Source organism: Halichoerus grypus, chromosome 3 (assembly GCF_964656455.1).
Source record: "Halichoerus grypus chromosome 3, mHalGry1.hap1.1, whole genome shotgun sequence".
Taxonomy (NCBI): domain Eukaryota; kingdom Metazoa; phylum Chordata; class Mammalia; order Carnivora; family Phocidae; genus Halichoerus; species Halichoerus grypus.
The window spans coordinates 199,652,899-199,677,706 of NC_135714.1; the positions used below are offsets into that span (position 1 = coordinate 199,652,899).

At 39.4% G+C, this 24,808-nt stretch overlaps 1 protein-coding gene across 1 annotated transcript in view; it reads right to left on the bottom strand.

Moving 5' to 3' along the window:
- The window catches only part of NEIL3 (nei like DNA glycosylase 3), a 51,326-nt gene that overhangs the window by 13,757 nt on the left and 12,761 nt on the right, over positions 1–24,808 (bottom strand). The window contains exons 2-6 of the mRNA XM_036121884.2: positions 22,975–23,102; positions 14,255–14,389; positions 13,747–13,960; positions 5,896–5,970; positions 4,130–4,296 (exon numbers count right to left, since the gene is read on the bottom strand). Coding sequence (XP_035977777.2) covers positions 4,130–4,296; positions 5,896–5,970; positions 13,747–13,960; positions 14,255–14,389; positions 22,975–23,102 — 719 coding nt within the window. The remainder of the gene's footprint in view (positions 1–4,129; positions 4,297–5,895; positions 5,971–13,746; positions 13,961–14,254; positions 14,390–22,974; positions 23,103–24,808) is intronic.

A 24,808-nucleotide genomic window follows, 5' to 3' on the forward strand; every position in this document is an offset into this window, starting at 1 on the left:
GCAAGGTGGCCTTCACGGGTTCCAGGTCCCGAGACTCAAGTTTTGATAGCTTTGTTATTAATCCTGTGAATTCCACCAATATTCATTTTGGCCACACGACCCCAAGATTCCCCTTTCTGTTTAAGATCATTTGAGCTGGGTTTCTTTCATTGTCCTCAAAAGACTCCCTTTTAAATTGTGTTTTTAAACATGACAACTGTGTCATCAAACCCTCTTGCCAGAACAAGCCTATCCTATCAAGGTTAACCCATTACAGATTTTCTTCAATTCGTGTCTCCCAAGTGCTCTGTAATTGCTCCATCCTCCTCAAAAATCTCTACCAGCTCAGACCTGCCTTAACAATTGGCTTGCAAACATCAGTAACTTCTCATGCACTAGCAACCAATTCTCAATACTTTCCAAACTAGATGGCTTTCAGAGACCCAAACTTTTTTTTTTTTTTTTAAGATTTTATTTATCTGACACAGAGAAAGAGCTCAAGCAGGGGGAGCAGCAAGCCGAGGGAGAGGGAGAAGCAGACTCCCCGCTGAGCAGAGAGCCCCAGCGGGGCTCCATCCCAGGACCCTGGGATCATGACCTGAGCTGAAGGCAGATGCCCAACTGACGGGGCCACCCAGGTGTCCCACCGAGTGTATCTTCTTACAGGAAGAAAACACCCCCCCCTTCATGTGGCTCTACAAAACACGTCCCTTCCTCTTGTCTTCAATGAATCTCTATTTCCTTCCACACTGATCTCAAAGTTCACCTTCTTCAGAAAGCCTTCCTTGTTCTTCCTGCATAGATTTAAGTATTTCCTCCTCTCAATTCCCACTGCCATTAGTGAAACCTCTGCAGAGCTTCCATTCCAAACCCAGTGGGGTTTTAATGAACTATTTACTCATTGACTCCCCGCCTTAAACTTTGAGTACTTCGAGGGGCTGCGTTTTATTTTGTCTCTGTATTCCCACTACCCAACATATGACAGACACTAATAAAAAAAAAAGTAGTAACAAATGATTTTTTTAAGAATTTATAAAATAAGGGGTGCCTGGGTGGCTCAGTCGGTTAAGCGACTGCCTTCGGCTCAGGTCATGATCCTGGAGTCCTGGGATGGAGTCCCGCATCGGGCTCCCTGTTCAGTGGGGTGTCTGCTCTCTCTGACCCTCCCCCTTCTCATGCTCTATCTCATTCTCTCTCTCAAATAAATAAATAAACAATCTTAAAAAAAAAAAAGAATTTATAAAATAAGGACTAGTACGGAAAAAGAAACGATAGCACAGTTTCCTCTCAAGGAAAAAATACTCACCTGTATAAACTATGCTAGCTCGTATATAAATTAGAGCCAACAACGGATGATACAGGTATTCAAAGGGTAGTGTGATCAATAAAGACTGCAAAATTTGGGGAGGACTTCATGAAGGAGTGAAGTAAACTCTACAACTGAAGGAACACGGGGATTTAGATCAATGCTGTGGGGCTTTTCCTATTGCTTCAAATTAATTCGAAATGACTTAAAATGAAAAAATGTAGTCAACATACAATGTTCAAAAACTCATGGAGAAAATTAACAGAATATACTTCATTATAGAACTCTCTAATAAGGCAAATACTACTGGTTTTCAAATGTTTTATTATGTACACATTTATTTTTAGTTGCTTTTCCAAATGACATCTTAAGCTGAATGCCAATACATAAATCAGAAGTAGCTGAGGAGGGAGGAGGGACTGCAGGGCTCAGAATATTTCCAGTAGAGCAAGGCCTCCTCTAGCTCATCGGTGCCCCATGTCTCTTGCAGGGAACCCCTGAGCTTTTAAAACCTAATTTCAAAAAATCTTTGAAATTGACAATTATCTTATTTATATGGTAAGTAACATATTTCTTTGATGATTTGGAAGAATACTTTTTTTGTTTTTTGTTCTTTTTTTTAAGATTTTATTTATTTATTTGAGAGAGAGAGGAGAGCGAGAGAGAGAACACGAGTGGGGGCAGGGGGGAGGGGCAGAGGGAGAAGCAGGCTCCCTGCTGAGCAGGGAGCCCAATGCGGGGCTCGATCCCAGGACCCTGGGATCATGACCTGAGCAGAAGGCAGACACTTAACCAACTGAGCCACCCAGGTGCCCCAAGAACACTTTTTCTTTTAAAGCCTCAAAAGTTATCAATTCAAAGAAAACAAATATAGAACATTAAGCATTTATTCAGTAGACAAACACTTATCGAATGTCCTCTATCTACCAGATACTGTGTTAAACACATTCGGTCATATGTACACCTATAATATTAAAAATAAGAAAACCACAAATCTGCACAATAGATATATTATCTAAATATATCACAGATCTCTATGACAGTACAGTGGGGCGAGGAAGAAGCTGTGAGAGATTCAGGGAGAAGGAGCTGAGAACAAGAGAAGGAGAGATGAAAAGGGAGTCACAAGCAGAGGACAGGAAGAAAGTCACAGACACTAGGGACGGCGCAGGTGGGGGCCTCCCCGCACACCACGTCCAGCCCCTGGCCCTGTAGCTTGCCACGGGCAGGATGGCGCCCCTCCCGCCCCAGGTTCCACAGCGGCATCCTGCCCTGCTTGGCCACCTATTCCCACCCACATCACTGTGCTTTCTTGGCTCACTCTTTTCTTCCTACTCTGGATATTCCCTGAAGTTCAGACCTCGGTTCCCTCCTCTCTACTTTCCCTGTGAACTGATCTCTTTTGAATACTTCACTTAACCACCGTCAAGCCATCACCTGCCACCTGGGATGTGACCCACAACACGTCTCTGTTGTTTCACAGAAGCAAAGTTCATCTGTCCTACTCTATCCCAACTTTCCCAGACCCATACAGTGAACATTTACTTAGTCTGAAACTTTTTGCACTGTTCTACAAAATCAAATCTGTCACAATTCTTGCCGACTTTTTAAAACTTTTAACTGAAGTACCTATTTTCTTTTCCATGTCCAGTGTCCTGACCTCAGGCCCAGTCACCTTCTCTCACTGTCACACTGCACTAGCTTCTTTACCTCCAAGGTTTAGTCTCACCATTTCCCACCCACTGAAAAGTCCTTAATCTACGGATTTCGGCGAGACATCAACCATTCCCAGAACGACTAACGATTCCTCCTATTTGATCCCATTCTACCTGTGCAACTAGCTTTTACGATCCAACACCTCGGAGCCTTCCTGTGGCTTGGCCGGTGGCCCCATCAACCCTCCAACATGCCATGCTTATGAATGGTGGGGGGTTGCGGCTATGCTCTGTCTTTCCAATTAAATAATCTTTGTTTTCTCCTTTACTTACCCAAAATTCTGTCTTTTTAAAGTAAACTTCAAAATCACACTGTTTCTGTATCTTTCCAGCTTTGTGTGCATATATAAGCCTCTAAAGTCCCTGAACTCTTGTAGCACTTAATGTCTGCACTGGTTATTTTGCTTATAATCACACACTCCTTTATATTATTCATATTTGTCCTGGTCTGTCCCAAAGGGATGTAGGTAGGGCCTTTTATTCAGGGTAACTGTGCATCGGGGAAAAGGAAGTAATCAGACCTCTTGGGAACTGCTGGACACTGTTCCAAACAGATCCTAATTCCAAGAGACTCAAAACATGCTCCACCAGTCAGAGCTGGGGCTTGTGGAAGTCAGGTGATGAACGGAGTTGTAGCTCATATCCATCTCAGTGCGTCCCTGAGCCTATCCTGCATTTATTTCCCTAGTTGTGGAAGGCGTAATTAGAACAGACATACTCAGCAGCTGGAAGAAGCACTGCATATGTGTTTGGTAAGAAGTCGACTGTTTGACCAAAAAGACATGAATTTTGTAAAGACATCTTGCTTGTGTTTTATAGTATTACTTCTAAATAAAGCAAAAACTTTTGAAGATAGTTGCATTTTTCCAATTATTGACATATCTACACCTCCTGGTGATCACTTTATGAACGGGATTAAAGCAAAATGCTTGATATCAACATCTGAGCTGGATATTTTCTACTGAATCCCGAAGTGGTCCATACATCATCTTCAGCTTCTCCAGTTTTTTTGATGATATTATTTACTATTTCCTTCCAAGGGTTCAAATATCTTTGAATTATGTTCTTATTAATAGCCTTTGAGTTAGTGATTAGGGCAAATAGTATACGTTTAAATTGGATAACTCACCAAATGTCAACATGTTGAGGATTTTCTTTTTGACAGCGAGGGCAGAAATATGTCATTCTGTTATTCTCTCCTAAGCGACACACTGTTATTTTGCAACAGCACTGACAACAGTTAGGACGCTTATAAACCTTATAGTGTTTAGAGATAACAGATCCCGTTTTATGGCACTAAAAACAAACAAACAACATTATAATATTATCTATAAAACAGTGTTGCTAAGGAGCCAAAGATACATTCCCGAAAGTCATTTCTGAAAATAATCTGTTGAAAATTTACATGTTTGTACCTAAGTCCATATAATCTTTTCTTTCATCTGAAAAAAAGGTATTGACAAGATTCAGCAATATTTGTCAAACAAGATTTGTGTGAAATAATTAAGCCATTATTTTATAACTTATTAGTATTCAAAATTGTTCTTTGCATAGCATTATCTTTTTATCTAACTGGGATGTAAAAGTTCTACAATTTAAAATGTCTTTTATGCTTTTAGGTTTTTTTAAAATTAAACATAATTATGTGGTTATAAGAAAAAAGACTAGATTAGCTAGAAATCTGATTATTTTTAGAACACTAAAGCTGCTTTCTTTCAACAGCCAAAAACAAAAAATTTATTTCTACAGTGAAAAACCTGAGATCATCTTTTTTCGCTGACCTGACAAAGGATGCTTTTTCATTTTTAATCCCACAAATTCACTAAAAAGGAAAATAAAAATTCAAATGCCTTCCTAGCAAAGAACATGTCCCATTTGGTATACATTCTAATTCAAAAAACATTTTGATATTCTGTCACAGTTTTATTCTACCCATATATATTTAAAGCTTCTAAAAAGACAATGTTTTGGGTTTATATCAGCACTGTAAAAATCTCAGGGCGCAGAAATATGACTCGCCATACATAAGTTGAAAATTACACAAACAACTTCTATTGATTTAAGCAAAGTATTAAAATATCCAAAACTTAATCGGGGTCAAAAATGGGTAGTGGTCTACAATCACCTTTCCCTGAAAGAGTAAGTAAGCACACAGAATATTAAAATAGCCATAATGCTCAAGGCAGACTTGTAAAGCAAGAAGTTCGTTAAGACTTTAGGCCAATAAATGAAGACTCCTATCATACCTGCCTTTCTGAACATAGTAAAAATAAAAATTTTGAATACAGAAAATGGACTGTGGAGAAAAAAAAAAGACATATTTATTATACTTTGTTGAAAAGAGAACATGTGTTTTTCTGAACTCTATACATGCACATGTATACACATATATATTACTTACTAAATTTACAGGTCAACAAGTACTTCATTCTCAAAACAGTCTTTGTGGTAGATAGAAAAATATTATTATCCCATTTTACAGATGAAGAAACTAAACCTAAATTATCTAAATAATCTAAACCACACAGATAGAAAGTGGCAAAATCTGACCTAATTGAGGTCCATTTATTCCAAAGAGTTGAATCTCTCTCTCTCTGGAGTTCCTACATTTTACTTTCAGATGTCCATAAATAGAACAAGAATCTAAGTAAAATGCTAACACTGTTGTTCCCCAACTTAGTATAAAGATAATTTAATACAATTATTGTTAGACAAGTTTAGACTGACCCATGACATAAAATTCCTAGAAGTGAATTATGCCACCCACACGTCCCTCTCCCTTCCTGTACCTCTACACACTGACCACTAGATGGCTACAAACAGCCTTAACATTTTTGGCGCAATCCAAAGGGAAATAGTTGACATTTTACATAGTAGAAACATTTTTCCTCTTACCCTGTAAAAAAGAATGCTGAAGTCACGTATCATTTTCACAAGGTAATGGGTCTGTTCATCTGTCAACTGACAAACCTTAAAATAGAAAAATAACTGAGGACAGTTTCGTAACTTGTCACTGTTGAAAAATAATGCCAGTTGCGAGTTCTAAGAAAACTATACACAGATTTAAAATATATACATTTCTTCTAGATCTCCATTCCTCACACATCTATTTAATGTCATTAACAATGGCTTTAAGTGACGGCACTACATATAAAAAAATACCATTCTTGTTTATAAATTTTAAATACAAGTAATTCTAAATGAGTATCTCTTCTGTATCAGACATCGTCAAAGTCCCAGCATTGTGTGTCAGCCACCTTGAAAAGTCTCGCTGGATTTGCAAAAACAAAACAAAACAAAAAAACAGAAAGAAGGAAGGGAGGGAAAAGGGAAAAATCAGCACAGGAATAGATGACCATCAAGGTCACTATCGAGCTTTAAAAAGATATGAATTTATATACATGTATTAATATCAGAGGACTTGTTAACACCTGGAAGAACTCAGAAATAGCCCTTACTGAAGAATTTTTTGTGTCATGACCTGGCATAAATCTCAGTGTTACCTTTGTAGAATACATTATCATTAGGCGTGTGCTTTCAATGGTGATGTCAGAAAATATGCTGTCTGATGACTTACCCTTGCTTATGTACATGAATGTAAACAAACATCTATATACAACAGAAACTAATTTATCAGTGACTATAAAACCTAAAATCATTGAATCAACATAATCATTATGAGAATATTATGTATATTTTTCATTTATTTAAAGTTTAAAACAAACACTTTTGAAACTGAGTTATTTCTTAGCATATTTTATATACTATGTTTAGCCAAATGTTAAACTACTTTTTCAATAATTGTGCATGCGTTTTTAGGCGGCTAATAGCTAAACTTGAGAATTGTCATTAATTTTTAAACTCCCAGACATATGGGCAAATGATCTTTTACTAGATGAAATGGCCTGCTGGATATATAGATAAAAAGTAAATTCCCAGTTTATCACAGATAATGACAATACTCTGAGTAACAATACTCTGGGTTCTTTTTTTCTAAAACATTTTTCCATTGAGGTCTAGATGATTTTAAAAAGCTTGTTCTTATTAAAATTCTGTTTCATTTCTCCCATGTTACAGAAATTTAACCAACTTGTTCCAAGAATCAAAAAGCAGAACCTAATCTAGAAAAATCACTAACTGATTTCTTTGAAAACTTATTTCTTACTGATTTGGATTTAACGAAAAACTATCTAGGAAATAATTACAGAAAATCAAAAGGTATCTTTGGACTCATGTAAAAAATGATTTCTTTTAAAGAGACCAGTTGGATGTAGACAAAAGCCCTAAAGTAGAGTTCTTCCCTTAGAAACTAAAATATACATAGCCTTCTACCTGGCTTTGGGTTTTAATCTCTCTGACTTTCTTACAACTTGGCCCTATTAATCACCATTCTCTTTCCTACAATTTTAACCTTTCCCTCCTGACTATTTTTTTCTTATATAAATAAGTTTGTGTCTCTGCAGTTGAAGAACAAGGAAAATACAACAAACATGGTCCTTGTCCTGACCCCCCCCCACTCCCAGTGGTCTGTGTTTTCCCTTTATTCCAGTAGAGCTGTTTTACAAGTGATCCAAATTTTGTTTCCATCTCCCCACTAGTCCCTTATTCCTCAGTCCCCACTAGTCCCTTATTCCTCAGTCCCCGCTCCCCAACTGCAATGCTTATTCCCTCGAAACAGCATTTGCTAATGTCAAAGTAGCGAGAAATAGGAATACAGGAGTGTGTATAGAGTGTGAATTTAATATGCCAGGTACAAAGAGCAAGTTGTGAGCTTACTTCATTCCTACACCCAAAAAATAATTCCTGAATGCCTTCCTTGTGCTAGACACCAGGTTCTAGAGGCTTGGATCCATCCTGTGAACACAACAGACACCTTCCTCATAGGAGATGGCGATGTAGCAGGAAGAGACAGATTTTAAATAATAAATCTAACAAGTAAAAATTAGGTTATGTTCGAAAGTGATGAATGGTATGGGGGAAATACAAAGCAAAGCAAGTTATAGAAGACAGGGAAGGTGAAGTGGGAGGAGGGGACGCACGGAGTGGTCAGTGTTGGATGCGTCGAGAAGCTGACACGAGCAAAGACCCCAGAAGTCTCTCTTTGGGGACAATGTTTTACTGAAACACAGACTTGAGTGTTCCATGTTGGTCCCTCAACAGTATCTAAAAATACAGAAATGGGGGGCGGAGCAAGATGGCGGAGGAGTAGGAGACCTGGATTTCGTCTGGTCCCAGGAATTCAGCTGGATAGGGATCAAACCATTCTGAACACCTACAAACTCAACAGGAGATCGAAGAAAAGAAGAGCAACAACTCTCTGAACAGAAAAGCGACCACTTTCTGGAAGGTAGGACGTGCGGAGAAGTGAATCCGAGGTGATATTCGGGAGGATAGACGGCGGGGGAGGGGCCTCCGTCGGCCGCTTCTGGCAAGTGATAGAGCCGCCGAGCACAAAATCGGAGCTTTTAGAGTCTGCTCCGCTGAGGGACGTCACTCTGGTGGCTAAGCGGGGGGTGGAACCCTCGCGGGACAGTGTGGTCTCAGGACCCTCGGGGTCACAGGAAGACCGGGGATGCCTGAGTGCAGCAGAGCTCCCAGGTATCGGAGCAGGGAAGCCGGCTGCAGAGACGGAGCCCAGGCGCGGGCTCTCAGCTCGGGGTTGCCATAAACCGTGATCCGCGGCACAGTCGGGCCACTGCTCCTCCAGCAGGGACCCAACAAGCGGCAGATCCGGGGAGACTCACCTTCTTCCCCCGGGAGGAGAGGTGCGGGAGCGCACCGTGGGGATCTGCTGGGTTTGGAGACTCCACCCGGGGTCGGGTGCCAGATAGAAAGGCGCGGTCACAGGCCGGGTGAGCACGGAGTGTGGCCGGAGACCGGGCAGACGGGAGTGACTGACTGCTTTTCTCTGGGGGCTCGCTGAGGAGCGGGACCCCGAGTTCTCGGCTCCTCCGGGCGGAGACTGGGAGGCCGCCATTTTCATTCTCCGCCTCCAAAGCTGTACGGAAAGCTTGCAGGGAACAAAAGCTCCGGAGAGCAAACCCGAGCAGATTACTTAGCCCGGACCGGCAAAGGCGGGGCAATTCCGCCTCCGGCAAAGACATTTGGGAACCACGGCAACAGGCCCCTCCCCCAGAAGATCAGCGAGAACAGCCAGCCAAGACCAGATTTACCGATCAATGAGAACGGCAGAACTCCAGCGCTAGGGGAATACTGCACATAGAATCCATGGCTTTTTTACCATGATTCTGTAGTCTTTCAAAGTTAATTTTTTTTTAACTGTCTTTTTTTTCTAATTTTCCTTTTTCCCTTTTTCAACCAACATCTTACCAATCCCTTTTTTTTTTTTTTTTAAGATTTTATTTATTTATTTGAGAGAGAATGAGAGACAGAGAGCATGAGAGGGAGGAGGGTCAGAGGGAGAAGCAGACTCCCTGCCAAGCAGGGAGCCCGATGCGGGACTCGATCCCGGGACTCCAGGATCATGACCTGAGCCGAAGGCAGTCGCTTAACCAACTGAGCCACCCAGGCGCCCCCAATCTCTTTTTTAAAAAAACATTTTTATTTTTCATTTTTAGAGTCATATTCTATCCCTTCATAGTAGTTACCCTTATTTTTGGCATATATATATAATTTGTTCTCTCTTTAAAATTTTGACATAGTTGCTTCTAACAGATCAAAATATACCCTAAATCTCTAGCGTATGGTTTTGTTCTACTCTCTTGCCTGATCACATTCTCTCCCTTTTTTTTAAAAATCCTCTTCTTTCTTTTTTTCAAACAACTTCTTATCAATTTCTTTTATAAAACTTTTTATAATTTCCATCTTTACAGTCATATTCTATCCCTTCATCATATCAACCCTTATTTTTGTACATATATAAGTTTTTCTTCCTTTAAAATTTTGGGAGGCACTTTCTTCTATCAGACCAAAATACACCCAAAATCTACTGTGTGGCACTGATCTATGCACCAGCCTGATCATATTTGATCATATTCTGTTTTTGTTTTGTTCTGTTTTTGTTTGTTTTTATCTTTTTCTTTTTCTTTTTTCTTTCTTTCCCTTCCTTTTCCCCTGGCTTCAGGTCTTTTCTGATTTGTTTAGAGTATATTTTCTGGGGACGTTGTTACCCTGTTAGCATTTTGTTCTCTCATTAATCTATTCTCCTCTGGACAAAATGACAAGATGGAAAAAATCACCTCAACAAAAAGAACAAGAGGTAGTACCGACTGCCAGGGACCTACTCAATACGGACATTAGTACGATGTCGGATCTAGAGTTCAGAATCATCACTTTAAAGATACTAGCTGGGCTTGAAAAAAGCATGGAAGTTATTAGAGAAACCCTTTCTGGAGATAAAAGAACTAAAATCTAAACAAGTCGAAATCAAAAAGGCTATTAATGAGGTGCAATCAAATATAGGGGCGCTGACTGCTAGGATAAATGAGGCAGAAGAGAGAATCTGTGATATAGAAGACCAAATGATGGAAAATAAAGAAGCTGAGAAAAAGAGAGATAAACAACTACTGGATCACAGGAGCAGAATTCGAGAGAGAAGCGATACCATAAGATGAAACAACATTAGAATAATTGGGATCCCAGAAGAAGAAAGAGAGAGGCAGAAGGTATATTGGAGCAAATTATAGCAGAGAACTTCCCTAATTTGGGGAAGGAAACAGGCATCAAAATCCAGGAGGCACAGAGAACCCCTCTCAAAATCAATAAAAATAGGTCAACACCCCGACATCTAATAGTAGAACTTATGAGTCTCAGAGACAAAGAGAAAATCCTGAAAGCAGCTCAGGAGAAGAGATATGTAACCTACAATGGTAGAAACATTAGAATGGCAACAAACCTATCCACAGAGACCTGGCAGGCCAGAAAGGACTGGCAGGATATATTCAGAGCACTAAATGAGAAAAATATGCAGCCAAGAATACTATATCCAGCTACGCTGTCACTGAAAATAGAAGGAGAGATAAAAAGCTTCCAGGACAAACAAAAACTAAAGGAATTTGAAAACACGAAACCAGCCCTACAAGAAATATTGAAAGGGGTCCTCTAAGCAAAGAGAAAGCCTAAAAGCAACATAGACCAGAAAGGAACACAGACAATATACAGTAACGGTCACCTTACAGGCAATACAATGGCACTAAATTCGTATCTTTCAAGTTACCCTGCAAATCAATCAATGTGATACAATACATTGAGAAAAGAAAGAACAAGAACCATATGATCTTCTCAACAGATGCAAACAAAGCATTTGACAAAGTACAACATCCTTTCTTGATCAAAACTCTTCAGAGTATAGGCATAGAGGGTACATACCTCAATATCATAAAAGCCATCTATGAAAAACCTACAGCGAATATCATTCTCAATGGGGAAAAACTGAGAGCTTTCCCCCTAAGGTCAGGAACGTGGCAGAGATGTCCACTATCACCACTGCTATTCAACATAGTATTAGAAGTCCCAGCCACAGCAATCAGACAACAAAAAGAAATCAAAGGCATCCAAATCGGCAAAGAAGAAGTCAAACTCTCACTCTTTGCAGATGATATGATACTTTATGTGGAAAACCCAAAAGACTCCACCCCAAAACTGCTAGAACTCACCAATGCACAGAAATCAGTGGCATTCCTACACACCAACAACAAGACAGAAGAAAGAGAAATTAAGGAGTCGATCCCATTTATAATTGCACTCAAAACCATAAGATACCTAGGAATAAATCTAACCAAAGAGGCAAAGGATCTGTACTCAGAAAACTATAAAATACTCATGAAAGAAATTGAGGAAGACACAAAGAAATGGAAAAACGTTCCATGCTCATGGATTGGAAGAACAAATATTGTGAAGATGTCAATGCTACCTAGAGCAATCTACACATTCAATGCAATCCCCATCAAAATACCATCCACTTTTTCCAAAGAAATGGAACAAATCATCCTAAAATTTGTATGGAACCAGAAAAGACCCGGTATAGACAGAGGAATGTTGAAAAAGAAAAGCAAAGCTGGTGGCATCACAATTCCAGACTTCAAGCTCTATTACAAAGCTGTCATCATCAAGACAGTATGGTACTGGCACAAAAACAGACACATCGATCAATGGAACAGAATAGAGAGCCCAGAAATGGACCCTCAACTATATGGTCAACTCATCTTTGACAAAGCAGGAAAGAATGTCCAATGGAAAAAAGACAGTCTCTTCAACAAATGGTGTTGGGAAAATTGGACAGCCACATGCAGAAGAATGAAACTGGACCATTTCCTTACACCACACACAAAAATAGACTCCAAATGGTTGAAAGACCTCAATGTGAGACAGGAGTCCATCAAAATCCTAAAGGAGAACACAGGCAGCAACCTCTTCGACCTCAGCCGCAGCAACTTCTTCCTAGAAACATTGCCAAAGGCAAGGGAAGCAAGGGCAAAAATGAACTACTGGGACTTCATCAAGATAAAAAGCTTTTGCAAAGCAAAGGAAACAGTCAACAAAACCAAAAGACAACTGACAGAATGGGAGAAGATATTTGCAAATGACATATCAGATAAAGGGCTAGTATCCAAAATCTATAAAGAACTCATCAAACTCAACACCAAAAGAACAAAGAATCCAATCAAGAAATGGGCAGAAGACATGAACAGACATTTTTGCAAAGAAGACATCCAAATGGCCAACAGACACATGAAAAAGTGCTCAAAATCGCTCAGCATCAGGGAAATCCAAATCAAAACCTCAATGAGATACCACCTCACACCAGTCAGAATGGCTAAAATTAACAAGTCAGGAAAGGACAGATGTTGGCGGGGGTGCGGAGAAAGGGGAACCCTCCTACACTGTTGGTGGGAATGCAAGCTGGTGCAACCACTCTGGAAAACAGTACGGAGGTTCCTCAAAAAGTTGAAAATAGAGCTACCATACGATCCAGCAATTGCACTACTGGGTATTTAACCCAGAGATACAAATGTAGGGATCCGAAGGGGTACGTGCACCTCGATGTTTATAGCAGCAATGTCCACAATAGGCAAACTGTGGAAAGAGCCAAGATGTCCATCGACAGATGAATGGATAAAGAAGATGTGGTATATATATATACAATGGAATATTATGCAGCCATCAAAAGGAATGAGATCTTGCCATTTGCAACGACGTGGATGGAACTGGAGGGTGTTATGCTGAGCGAAATAAGTCAATCAGAGAAAGACATGTATCATATGACCTCACTGATATGAGGAATTCTTAATCTCAGGAAACAAACTGAAGGTTGCTGGAGTGGGGGGTGGGGTGGGAGGGACGGGGTGGCTGGGTGATAGACACTGGGGAGGGTATGTGCTATGGTGAGCGCTGTGAATTGTGCAAGACTGTTGAATCACAGATCTGTACCTCTGAAACAAATAATGCAATATATGTTAAGAAAAAAAAAAAGAAGAAGATAGCAGGAGGGGAAGAATGAAGGGGGGGTAATGAGAGGGGGAGACGAACCATGCGAGACAATGGACTCTGAAAAACAAACTGAGGGTTCTCGAGGGGAGGAGGGTGGGAGGATGGGTTAGCCTGGTGATGGGTATTGAGGAGGGCATGTTCTGCATGGAGCACTGGGTGTTGTGCACAAACAAATGAATCATGGAACACTACATCTAAAACTAATGATGTAATGTATGGTGATTAACAATAAAAAAATAAAAAATAAAAATAAAATAAAAATACAGAAATCATTTTTAAAAAATACTTATGACCTACTTTAACAGCTGGGTGGAGGCCACTGTCAAAGAGAGCTTCGTTTCTGATGATGTTCCCTACCCCAGGCAACACTTTCTGGTCCATTAACACATCACACAGCATCCGTCCTTTCTGCTTCTTCACTTCACTTTCTGCTCTTGAGAAACTAAATTTAGGGGAACATACATCTAATTCTTCCATCATTCTTACTCTCTGGTGGCTTTCTGTAGAGTTTCTGTAGCAACGCATATAAAACACATTAATCCTAAGTCTAGTTATAATTTCACAAAGTGTCATTTAAAAAGAGCTTTGATATAAACACTTTCTGTTAATCGGGGTATGAGTTATAGAGCCAAACACTGAAGACCCTAACGAACTAGATTATCTGAAGGCGCTTTCAAAATGAGGTTTTATCAATTATAGACCATTTTTAAAACATCTATCTCCACATTTCAAACCAAACTGCAGACTCATCACTGCAAGTTTTCAGCTGAAGTACTTTTCTTTCTTTCTTTTTTTTTTTTTTTACCTGAGTTCTACTGATGAGTCAAAGAAACAAATCAGATCTTTGGTGAGCTGTACTTCAAGAACAGGAGAAACTCCATTCTTATTTTTATGCTGAAGTGGATTAATCATGATGAACCCTTTCATTCCAAAATGAATCCTGAAACAACATCAAGCGCAGTTTTGAGTGGCAGAAAGTACATAGTGTACCTAATTTTTGCTCCTTCATTTCACTTTTTGGATTATAAGCAAACAAATGTTAGTCAAGATAGGCACTTTTAGGGGGCAAAAAATATAGCCAATATTATATCTTTTTCTGTTATGGTTTTGTATCCTCATAAAACTAGAAGATGTGACAATTCAGTTTTTCAAACCACAAATAAAATAAATTCCTAGAGAAATAATAGGGTCCGACAATAAGACCAAGAAAACATACCCTGTTCTTCTTTTCTTGTCAGATGAAGTACTTTTATTCATGGAACAGTCTAGTGTTTCAGCTTTCTCTCAGATTCAAAGGCTTTGGATGAGATGAGGCTAAATTTAAATTGCCTACAGTTTTGTTTTTTTTGGGTTTTTTTTAATAAATTCTACAAAGCCACTGACATTCAAATTCTATATTTCTAGCCACAATGGATGGGAAATGTTTACCTACTCCAAAATGATAATCTACACTTTAAGACACTCTTTTTTTCCCCCTTGCTCTGGGATACACAATGAAACAATTTTTTGCAAAATCTTATGCATCAAAAGAGAAGAAAACACGTCAAAATGCTATTGTCTTCAGTTCTTTTAGTTTTCTCTTACCTTTATATGTATTGGGAAGAGGGGATTTATAAATATTTACGGTTAGCTTGAAAGCCACAATGCAGTGATGAAAAATTTATAACCTTTCAGTTTTTATAGGATTGATTAGCATGTCCAGTAAAAACAAAAGAAAAAAAGAGAGAGAGAGAGAGAAAGTGGTTTTTATGAGACCTCTGATGATGAAGATCAAAATGATTCTCAAGATGAAATACTGTGTTCCGCCTTTCAAATCCTTCTCTTTCTAGCTTTGTTGAGTTAATAAATATGGCTCTTTTGGCATCAAATGTTACTGCACTGTGCTTCTAATTCCAAAGCACCATGTTTTAGTATTGTACAAGGTTAACCAGTCTAACTTTAAAAATGTGGGTTTTAAACTCTGTGTGCCCTACTATCAATCATAAATGCATTTTACATGCCCCATAGTTCTTGACAGGAAAAATGTATGCCTGTAAGTACTCCATAATTTAGCTTATGGAGGTTCAACCCCAGTGAAAGGTGTACAACTGTCATGCCCAGAAGCCATCATATCTAAAATCTTTTCAGCTGCATGGCTCATAAAGTGGATTCTAAATCACTTTCTATAATGAAACTGCATCCACATTAAAAATCTCAAAGGTTAAGACCCAAATGAAATGCAGGAGTACCCCCCATAGGAACTCTGAATCAAATTATGCTTTTTTTAGCCTTATTAAATCTATTCAATTTAGAAGAAAATATGCATAAAAATCAAAATTTTTAGTTCATTCTTATTTACTTTATTATTATTAAATAGCAAAATGTTGTGATAATTGAGCCCAAATCAACCAACAAATGTTGGGTTTATTGTTAAGTACCTTTTATATTAATCTGAGAAATATACACCACTATCATGGAAATTTTTTGCCACAGTAACATCTGTACTGTTATAACAATTGCCATATTGATCTTTTATAGACCAGGACATAGGCTCATATCACATTTACATTCAAGAGTTCGATCTGCTTTTCAAGATTCCTCATTATAATCAACTTAGTTTAAGAAAATTTTATTAGATCCTTATTTCTAACTCTTTACCCTCTCAAATCCCTTCCACCCCCAACCCAACTGGTTACCTAAGATCATTTACTCTGCATAACATGACTGCCTGCCAATAGTGGGCATTAGGCCCAACTTTGAGTTGGTGTCTTGTTCCTTCCTCAGATCTTGTGTTTTGACATAGTTGAATCAGAAATGGACACCCGAGTCAAGCTAGTCAAGCCAGGTACCAATCCAGTACCTGGATTCATCTGCCTTCTCCTGACGAATTTATGGATTTTGGCTGCAGAGAGATCAGTTTCCCATTAGTACTAGGAGATCCAACATGGGAACTGTCTACGGGAATGTTACCCAACATGGGCAGCGGAGAAGCCAAGGGAGGCTTGTCTATAGAAAGGAAGAGTACAGCAGAATTCAGTGAGGGACAGAATCAAAAAATGCAGAGACCTCATAGCAGTTAGCCTTTGCTTCCAATTCTGCCTGAAACCTGACCGCATTATCTTCAGGTAAGATACCCCATAATCTTGTAAGAAATAATTACTGAACTCATTTAAGTTGGGCTTCTGTCACTTACAACCAAAGTTCTAACATAAAAATTATGTCCAAACTAAACACTGAAGTGATATTAAGAAAATGCCTCTAGTTAGACAAAACTTCCTAAAACAAATCAATAAATAAGACCTGATACTATTTTAAACATCAGCCACATGCTTCCAGGTTATCACTATGAGAATGATCAGAATGATCAGAACATCCTTAAGCAAACATAAGTAGCATAAATAATGGCATTGTCACAGGTTCATCTGAGTGATGATTAACTATACATTGCTAATAAGGCAACTGTTTATGAAAATTATCAAGTGGTCAAAAGTGACCTAAGGATAATAATGAGTGTAAAATAGTTGAATATAATTATTGTAAAGCTTATGCTAGGAATTCAAAGAAAAAAGTTATAAAACAATATGGAATGAACCATGTTAAAAAAGGAACAGGGAGTTCTGCATCTACTTAGGGTGCAGAAGCTCAAAGGACATAGAGCTCCTATCCTAACATGGAGAGAAAAGTCATATTATTTACAGAACCGTAAATTCTCTTGAATCCATCAGAGACATGAGGCTGCAGGGAGCCAGGTGAGCTAAATTCCAAAGAGTAACAAGCCCCTTCCCCCTCCATGGGGAAAGACAGACACACAAATTATTTTACCTGTGGCAGAGTACAGGCAGAAGAGACAGCTAGTGTAAAAATAGGTAAGAAGGAAACAGCTAAAATTTTCCACAAACTTCTAAATACTGGGTGTGGTTAGTATAACTGTTTAGAATCCCTGGAGTCCCAGACACAAGGAGAGCATGGGCTCACACGTAAGCTCTGGTCCACGGGTATGCACCAGTTGGGCATGACAAAGATGAGTCATGGGAGGGGATGGACAGAGCCACTCTTGGTGACATGGCACCGGTCTGTAGCCGAGGGAGAGGTCCAGCCAAAAGCCCTCTGTCCCTGAAGGAATAACAGGAAGCCTCGTGCACACACAGTCAGTCTTGCACCGGGCAGCAAACAGAAGCAGGAGGCCACGGGGGAGGGCAGGAAAGTGTTTGCCACCAGGCTCAGGCCAAATGCACTCTGCTGAGGATGAGCAGAGCAAAAGCCATCTGTCTTTAGGGGTGAGGTAGGGCATCAGCTTTGTCACGGAATCCTGCAGTGAAATGTGGAGACATCTGTTCCCACTGAGAGAGAGGAAGGAAATGCTCTTTTACTGGAGATCACCCACACATGGAAGGAAGAATTTGACTGCCTTGGGGAGGAAAGGATCAGTAGCTCTGAGAAAAGTGCAACCCTGAGGTCAGTGAGCACAGGGCCTAAGATTAAGGCTGGTCTAGAAGAACCATTTTCTCCATCATGGACTTCTCCCTGAAAAATGGACAACAGCAGTCTACCACTGGGGTGGGAGTGGAAGAGGGGAGGGGAAGCGTGTGGAGAAATCCCCTCGTGATACGAATACCCAGGGTCTGCTAAAAGCTGCGAGTAGAGGGCAGAAACACAGCGAACCGGCTCCAGCCACACCAGGCCACACTTGAGGCATAAAGAAGTCGGAGCCGCTGAAGGTTTTGATGTCACTGGTGCACCAAAGCCAACTACAGACGACAAAATCCAAACCAAGCTCGACTACTCATCCCCTGCACTAATGACCTGATAGAAGAGGCATTACTATTTTTGAGGTTAAATATTATTTAATTCAGTCTCTACTGTTCCTCTAAACATGACTATCTGGAATTCAAAAAAATTATGACACATAAGGAAAAAACAACTACAAAGGGACTCAATGTCAAGAGATAAAACAGTCAACAGAGCCAGACCCAAAGATGTGCCAGATGTTGGAACTATGAGGCAGATAATTTAAAATCAACTTAACAATTAAAATTACAGTTGTCAATTGAGAATACCATGCCAGGTAATTCTGCTATGATAAGATCTCTAACCTTCCACAACTACTATAGTGCTGCACATGCATTTTATGCTAACAGGTTTCCAGGCTTTTATAACCTTGCACAGAGGTGTGGATAAATCTACACAATCAGAGCCAAGGCAGGCCATGCATGGGCCATTCTCTGTCATATGGCCAGTTGTAGATGCTTCCCACTCATGACAGATTTCTATATGCCTTCAAAAGGGATATAAGAAAGCATCAGTAACCAAGATCCTGCAAATCCACGTCTAGGAATTTATCCTAAGAAAACATCAAAATGGTAAAAGATATATGCTCAAGGACGTTAACTTCAGAGTTATTCATTAGAGTGAAAAATGGGGGAAAATTCTAATCAGCAGTGATATCATGATCTGTGTATATGTAATATAAATTATGTATGAATATATGGTATATACACAATTTATATTTTATCTATGATATTTACAAAAACTGTTAAATGTGCCCTTTTTTGGTGGTAATAATTATGGGTGGTATTTATTTTTGCCGTTAGACTTTTTGGAACTATCTTAATGTTTTATAATTGACTTTTATATTACTTTTAAAATAAGAGAAAAAATGCAATAAAATGATGTGTATTATTAAATAAAGCAAGAAAAGGAAAGCAGAACTAGTAATCATGTAGGCTGTCGGGTGCAGAAGGGAAAGCCAATGAAAAAGGTAAAGATTTCTAGATTTTCTCCAGTTATACCTGAAAGCATCATGGTAACTGAAATAGAAAATAAAAATTTCAAAATCTACCATTTCAAAAACTAAAGATGTTTCATTTTCTGCCTGTAGATTACTTTTAATGGTTAGTTTTCTTATTTTCTCTTTCTTTCTCTCCTGCTTCCTTCCTTCTCTCCTTCATTTAAATCGAGGTGTCATTGACATATAACACTAAATTAGTTTCACGTGTACAACATAATGATTCAGTATTTGTAGACACTGCAAAATGATCACCACAATTAAGTCTAGTTAACATCAGTCACCAAACACAGTTACATTTCTTTCTTGTGATGAGAACTTTTAAGATCTACTCTCTTTGCAACTTTCAACTCTGCGGCACAGTATTGTGAAACACGGTGGTCCCCGTGCTGTATGTCACATCCCCAGGACTTATTTCCTATCTGGAAGTTTGTGCCTTTTGATAATGGTCAGTTTTCTTAAATTGCGGGTGACAGAAACCCAACTCAAACAGGTTTAGGCACTAAGGAATACTTAGTAGCTCACAGGATCTGAGGGAGGGTTGAAGAATCAAGCTGTAGGAAAGGAAGGAAAGCAGCTGGATCTCAGAAACAGATGGAAGGAGGGGCTAGAAGGCCTTTAGGATTCTCAGCTTTGTGCAGGCTGGTTTTATTTCTCACCACCTCACAAGCCAAGTAACACGGCCACCTACAAGTCCTAAGGCCTCACATCCTAGCTTCCCTACGTTACAGAGCCTGACCCTCCTTGGCTCCAGATGAGGAAATCTCACGGAAGAACCACACTGACCCAACTGACAATGTATGAGACAGAAGGTCTGGAAAGATCGTGCTAGAGTTAACTTGAACTCTGTGGTCAGTGTGGCCGGATGACCAGTTTCCAGAAGGAACGCTGTCCCTAAAAGACAAGTGAGCATGTTGGGCAGACAGAAAGCAGGACTGACTACGCTTCAAGTATCTGATTTCATTTAGAACTTTTATCACGCTTCAATTTTTCTAACATGGTAATGTGGCAGATCACAAAAACTATGTCTAAGCTGTAAAACCCTTTTTTGAGTAGTGTAGAATAGACTCCTTAAAGATTGTTTCACAAACTACAAAGAACTGTCACATTATCTCATGCATTGCTGTTTCGAGGATCAGATTACTTAAACTCCAATAAATTACAAAATGGATAATGTATAAGGCTTCTCTAAAATGGCAAAGCCTGTAAAATATTTTGGATATGCTTCCGGAAGAGGATCATTGCAAGCCATCTGAGTCATATAAATCACAAATTGGAAATAGCAAAGTGTTTTGGAAAGAGAGATTCATTAAAAAAATATATCTTTTAAATGCGAGTCCAAGATGTAACAGCTGGGTTCATTTTGATGGAAAATGGCAGCTTCCAGGGTGGGTGTGTCTGAGTGAATAGACGGGTAGATACATGCCCACACACTACTGGTAATGTATATACATCCACAGTTAACAGAGGTTATATTTGGGAGTGAGAGTGTGAATGTATAAATTTATCCTTGCTTGTTCCTTATGCCTCAGTTTTCTCAAATGAGTATCTGTTACATATACAGCCAAAAAATTAAAAATGATCTGTGTTTTGTTAAAGATGACGAGCTTCTTTAAAGCATTCAGGAGTATAGGTATTAATCACAAATAACACCACAACCATTCTCCAAGAATAAATGCATATCAAATAATTTTTTGCATTCTATGGCACTTTTAGGATCAACTTGAGCACTTTGATAAATCTTTTAGTAACAGAAATAGTTACTCTAATTTGTATCTCTCTGAAGTGTGGATTTTTGCATGGCAGATTCTCTCTCAGAGGGCTAGGTCTGTATTCTATTTCCGTGACAAATGAATCCTAGGAAGATTCATGGCCTGCCCTGTAAGATGCATTAAAATCTAGGGCAATTTTAACTGTAAAGAGGTGCGCGTTAAGAGGTAAATATAAGTGAGCATTAAGCGTGTTTCCTGCTACATGCTCTCTAAAATGCAGACTAGCCTGGTGGTAGCAAGAAGAGTTGAGGAATGAAGACTACATGTCTATGTCATGCTCACAGACTTGCAACCTCACACAACGATCACATTTCTGTGACAGAGTCATCCATTCTCTTAAGAAGCGTAGGTTGGGAGTGTGTGTGTTTGTGCGTGTGTGTGTGTATATATATATATATATATATATATATATAAACAAACTTCTATTAAATTGTGAAAGGGGATGCAGTTGATTTTAGGTTGCTCGGTTTGTATTCAAATAGCTGATCTGCCACTGCCCTTGAATTATTTTATCAAATAGTCATTAGGGCTGTAGGAAATTAAAAGGAAGCAAGCCACTGCACTTTTCCCCATGCATACACTGAGATACGAACTCCCCGGGGATGGTACTAGTTCAGTGAGTTTAAGGAAGTGACTGCCCTCGTTTAGAACTTCAGGGAACATTTACTGACAGCCCTGCACTGAGAAATGATTCTTCCTTTATCAGTCTGGTGGAGAACACTTGATAAAAACCTCCGTCTCATCCTACAGAAATAAATCCGCACCTAACACCAGGGAATCAATAGCATATCAATGTTCAACCGTCTTCCATGGATGCCACTGTGTCCTCCTCCATTCAGAGCAAAGACTTCTCCATCACATCCATCTACCACCACAACAATATAATCTGCAGTAGATCATTCCTGCATGAGCCAGGAAGCCTATGCTGACATTATCCTTTCCAGACTGAGAAAAAAAACCCACCAAGTGACGCTGTTGTCCAAGGACGGCAGCCGCTGACAACAAAGAGAACATTTCAAAGGGGAAGCAATTACATAAACTCTGACATTCTCGAAACGTTCAGTAGATGAGGGGCAGCATATAACCATCATACAGTCATATTAGCTCTCTATGAGCATCAGTCACCTTCAGTTAGAGGCCCAGGGCCTAGTAACAGGGCTTTCCTTTAAGGTGATATTGTTCAATAGCTTCCAGAAACATTAAGAGAGATTCAAAGGAGCACTACCTTCATTCACGCATTGCAATACCTTAGGGTAAACTCAGAGAAGACAAAGATTTGGTAGACATGTTAATCCATAGGCCTTTCTCTTTTTCCTGCAAAAATTGAACAGGTGATCATGCTCTGGCGAGTACACACATTTTGACATTCTTATCATTAAGTCAACCAACGCGGGAGATTGCCTGTCCTTCATTGCCAACACAACAGCAATGAATTTCCCTAAGGACTGTGGAAGAATGGAGAACTTGGGACTTCTGGGAAAAGTTCTGAAATTCTATAAATAAGTTTCCAATTCCGTACAAGGCTTCAGAAAAAGAAGGAAGACAGAGAACTATAAAAATCTAGAGACCGGTTGAAACCAAACTGGAAGCTGTTATACATATAAAGAAACTAATGTCGCTAATACAATAAAAGCTTGGGGAAAACACGAGGGAAAACAGGAGGGGAGAAGGGCCGGGAGAAGAGCCGTGTGGGAAATTTGCGAAGAGCCAAGCCGAGCTGTGTAGCTCTACCAGCTCCTGGAAGCCAGTCTAGCCGATCCGTTTTTCTTGAAAGAAATAAATTGACTAGCCCTCCAAGTAATGATGACATCACAACCTATTCATCATCTTATTGCTTTCCACGATAGAATCTCAACCTCTTATATTAGAGCTCTCTTAAAAATGGAGTACTTTCTACATGATTAAATGTGACACTGGGTGAGCGGCGAGAAAAGCCTTTTACACATCTCTAAACAGAGAGATAAGATGTACTGTGCAGGTTTATCTTACCGTAAAGCTTTTGGCCCAAAGTACATAAAGAGCTCCTTCCCCAAAGTCTGGACACCGCTGTAAACGTATCCATTAAACAGTCTCAAGGAATTCGGGCTGGAATCTTTGTTATTATTCAGTGCAGCAGCCTAGGAGAAAATACACCCACATCCACGTAAACACACATACAAACTCTAAACAAAATTATAATTTCGTTCTTAAACGTATTTCTACTACTTCATGCCCAGGTGCATCCCAGTAAGAGGAATAATCTCCAGCAAGTCAAGTAATGTAATCAGCTGTTTACATACATTTTGTCAAATTACTATGGAGTCATTTCAAAAGAGAGGCCAAAAAAAAAAAAAAAAAAAAATTAAGTGGAAAAGAAAGTAATTGGCTCACAACCAAAATGAGTTTCTTCCAGGACCATATAGCTGTGCACTTATAAAAAGAAAGCACAGAAAAACGATGTGAATGCTTTAAAACTAAAATATAGGAGAGTCTTCCATTTCCAGAAGCATAGCCAAGGTCTCTGAGAGAGGATTCAGAAACAGCTAAAAAGGAGCGCCTGGGTGGCTCAGTCGTTAAGCGTCTGCCTTCGGCTCAGGTCACGATTCCAGGTCCTGGGATCGAGCCCCGCATCGGGCTCCCCGCTCAGCGGGAAGCCTGCTTCTCCCTCTCCCACTCCCCCGGCTTGTATTCCCTCTCTCGCTGTGTCTCTCTCTGTCAAATAAATAAATAAAATCTTAAAAAAAAAAAAAAAAAAAGAAACAGCTAAAAAACAGTGGATAAAATATGGAAACCAAATATTTTTACCTGTGATGATGAACTCAAAGGCCAGGAAGGAACAATAAGAGGTTGAAAACCAAGTAAAAATGGGTGAGAACCCCAAAGATAAGCAGCTCTCTGAAGCAGGCTTTTGTTAGAAAGGCATTTACGGGCCCCAAGGAAGGAGTTTCAGTTTCCATGGTCTTGTGGGGTGTAGGGAATCAGTGGTAAAGACCGGGCTCCCCTGAGTGACAGGATCTAATGCATGACCTGCTCTTCTCTCCCTCCTCAAACCACAACGTCAAGAATAAAGGAAAAAGAAACCCACTACTTCTTCCTCCCATCACCGTGCAAAACCAAACAATATATTGTGATAATTACAAAAATGCCCTAAACACTGTAAAGATCAAGGAAGTTATAAACTTTCCCCTCTGTGGGGCAGGGAAAGGAATGGTACTGGGTTTAGATATTGGTAAGGCTCTTTTTCTCAATGGGCAGTAGGTAAACTGATGTTCTTTGTATCATTATTTTTCGTTCTTGAGATACGTTTATAAATATTCTTTAATTTGCAATCAGCATATAATAAAAATTTTAAAACTATCATTAATGCCTAGCTAGTCTATAAGATACAGTAAGTACATATAATTATATTTACACATTAACTCTTCATCTAAGGGAATATCCTCAAATACTTCTAACCCTTCTTTCCTTTTTCTCAAATGGACCTATGCATTCTCAGAAGATCCAGGATAAAATCTTGGTGGGGGGGTGAGGTAGTGATGATGGGGGTGACAGGGAGATAATTATAAAACAACTTAGACATAATCTAGGAGAAAATCACAACTTCCCCTCCACTTATGGTAGAATGATATTCAGTGATTCTCAAACTTTTGGTTTACAGACATCTGCCATTCTAAATAGTTAAGATGGTATGTCCACTCTATTCTTTAGTTTCCTCATTTGGCCCTTGTTTAAAAAGACACATTATAGTATTTAGTTCAAAGGAACAGGAGGATAAGAGATTTTTAAGAAACCCAAAAAAACAAAAAACAAAGATTAAAAATGGCTAGGGACTGAATTTGTCCCC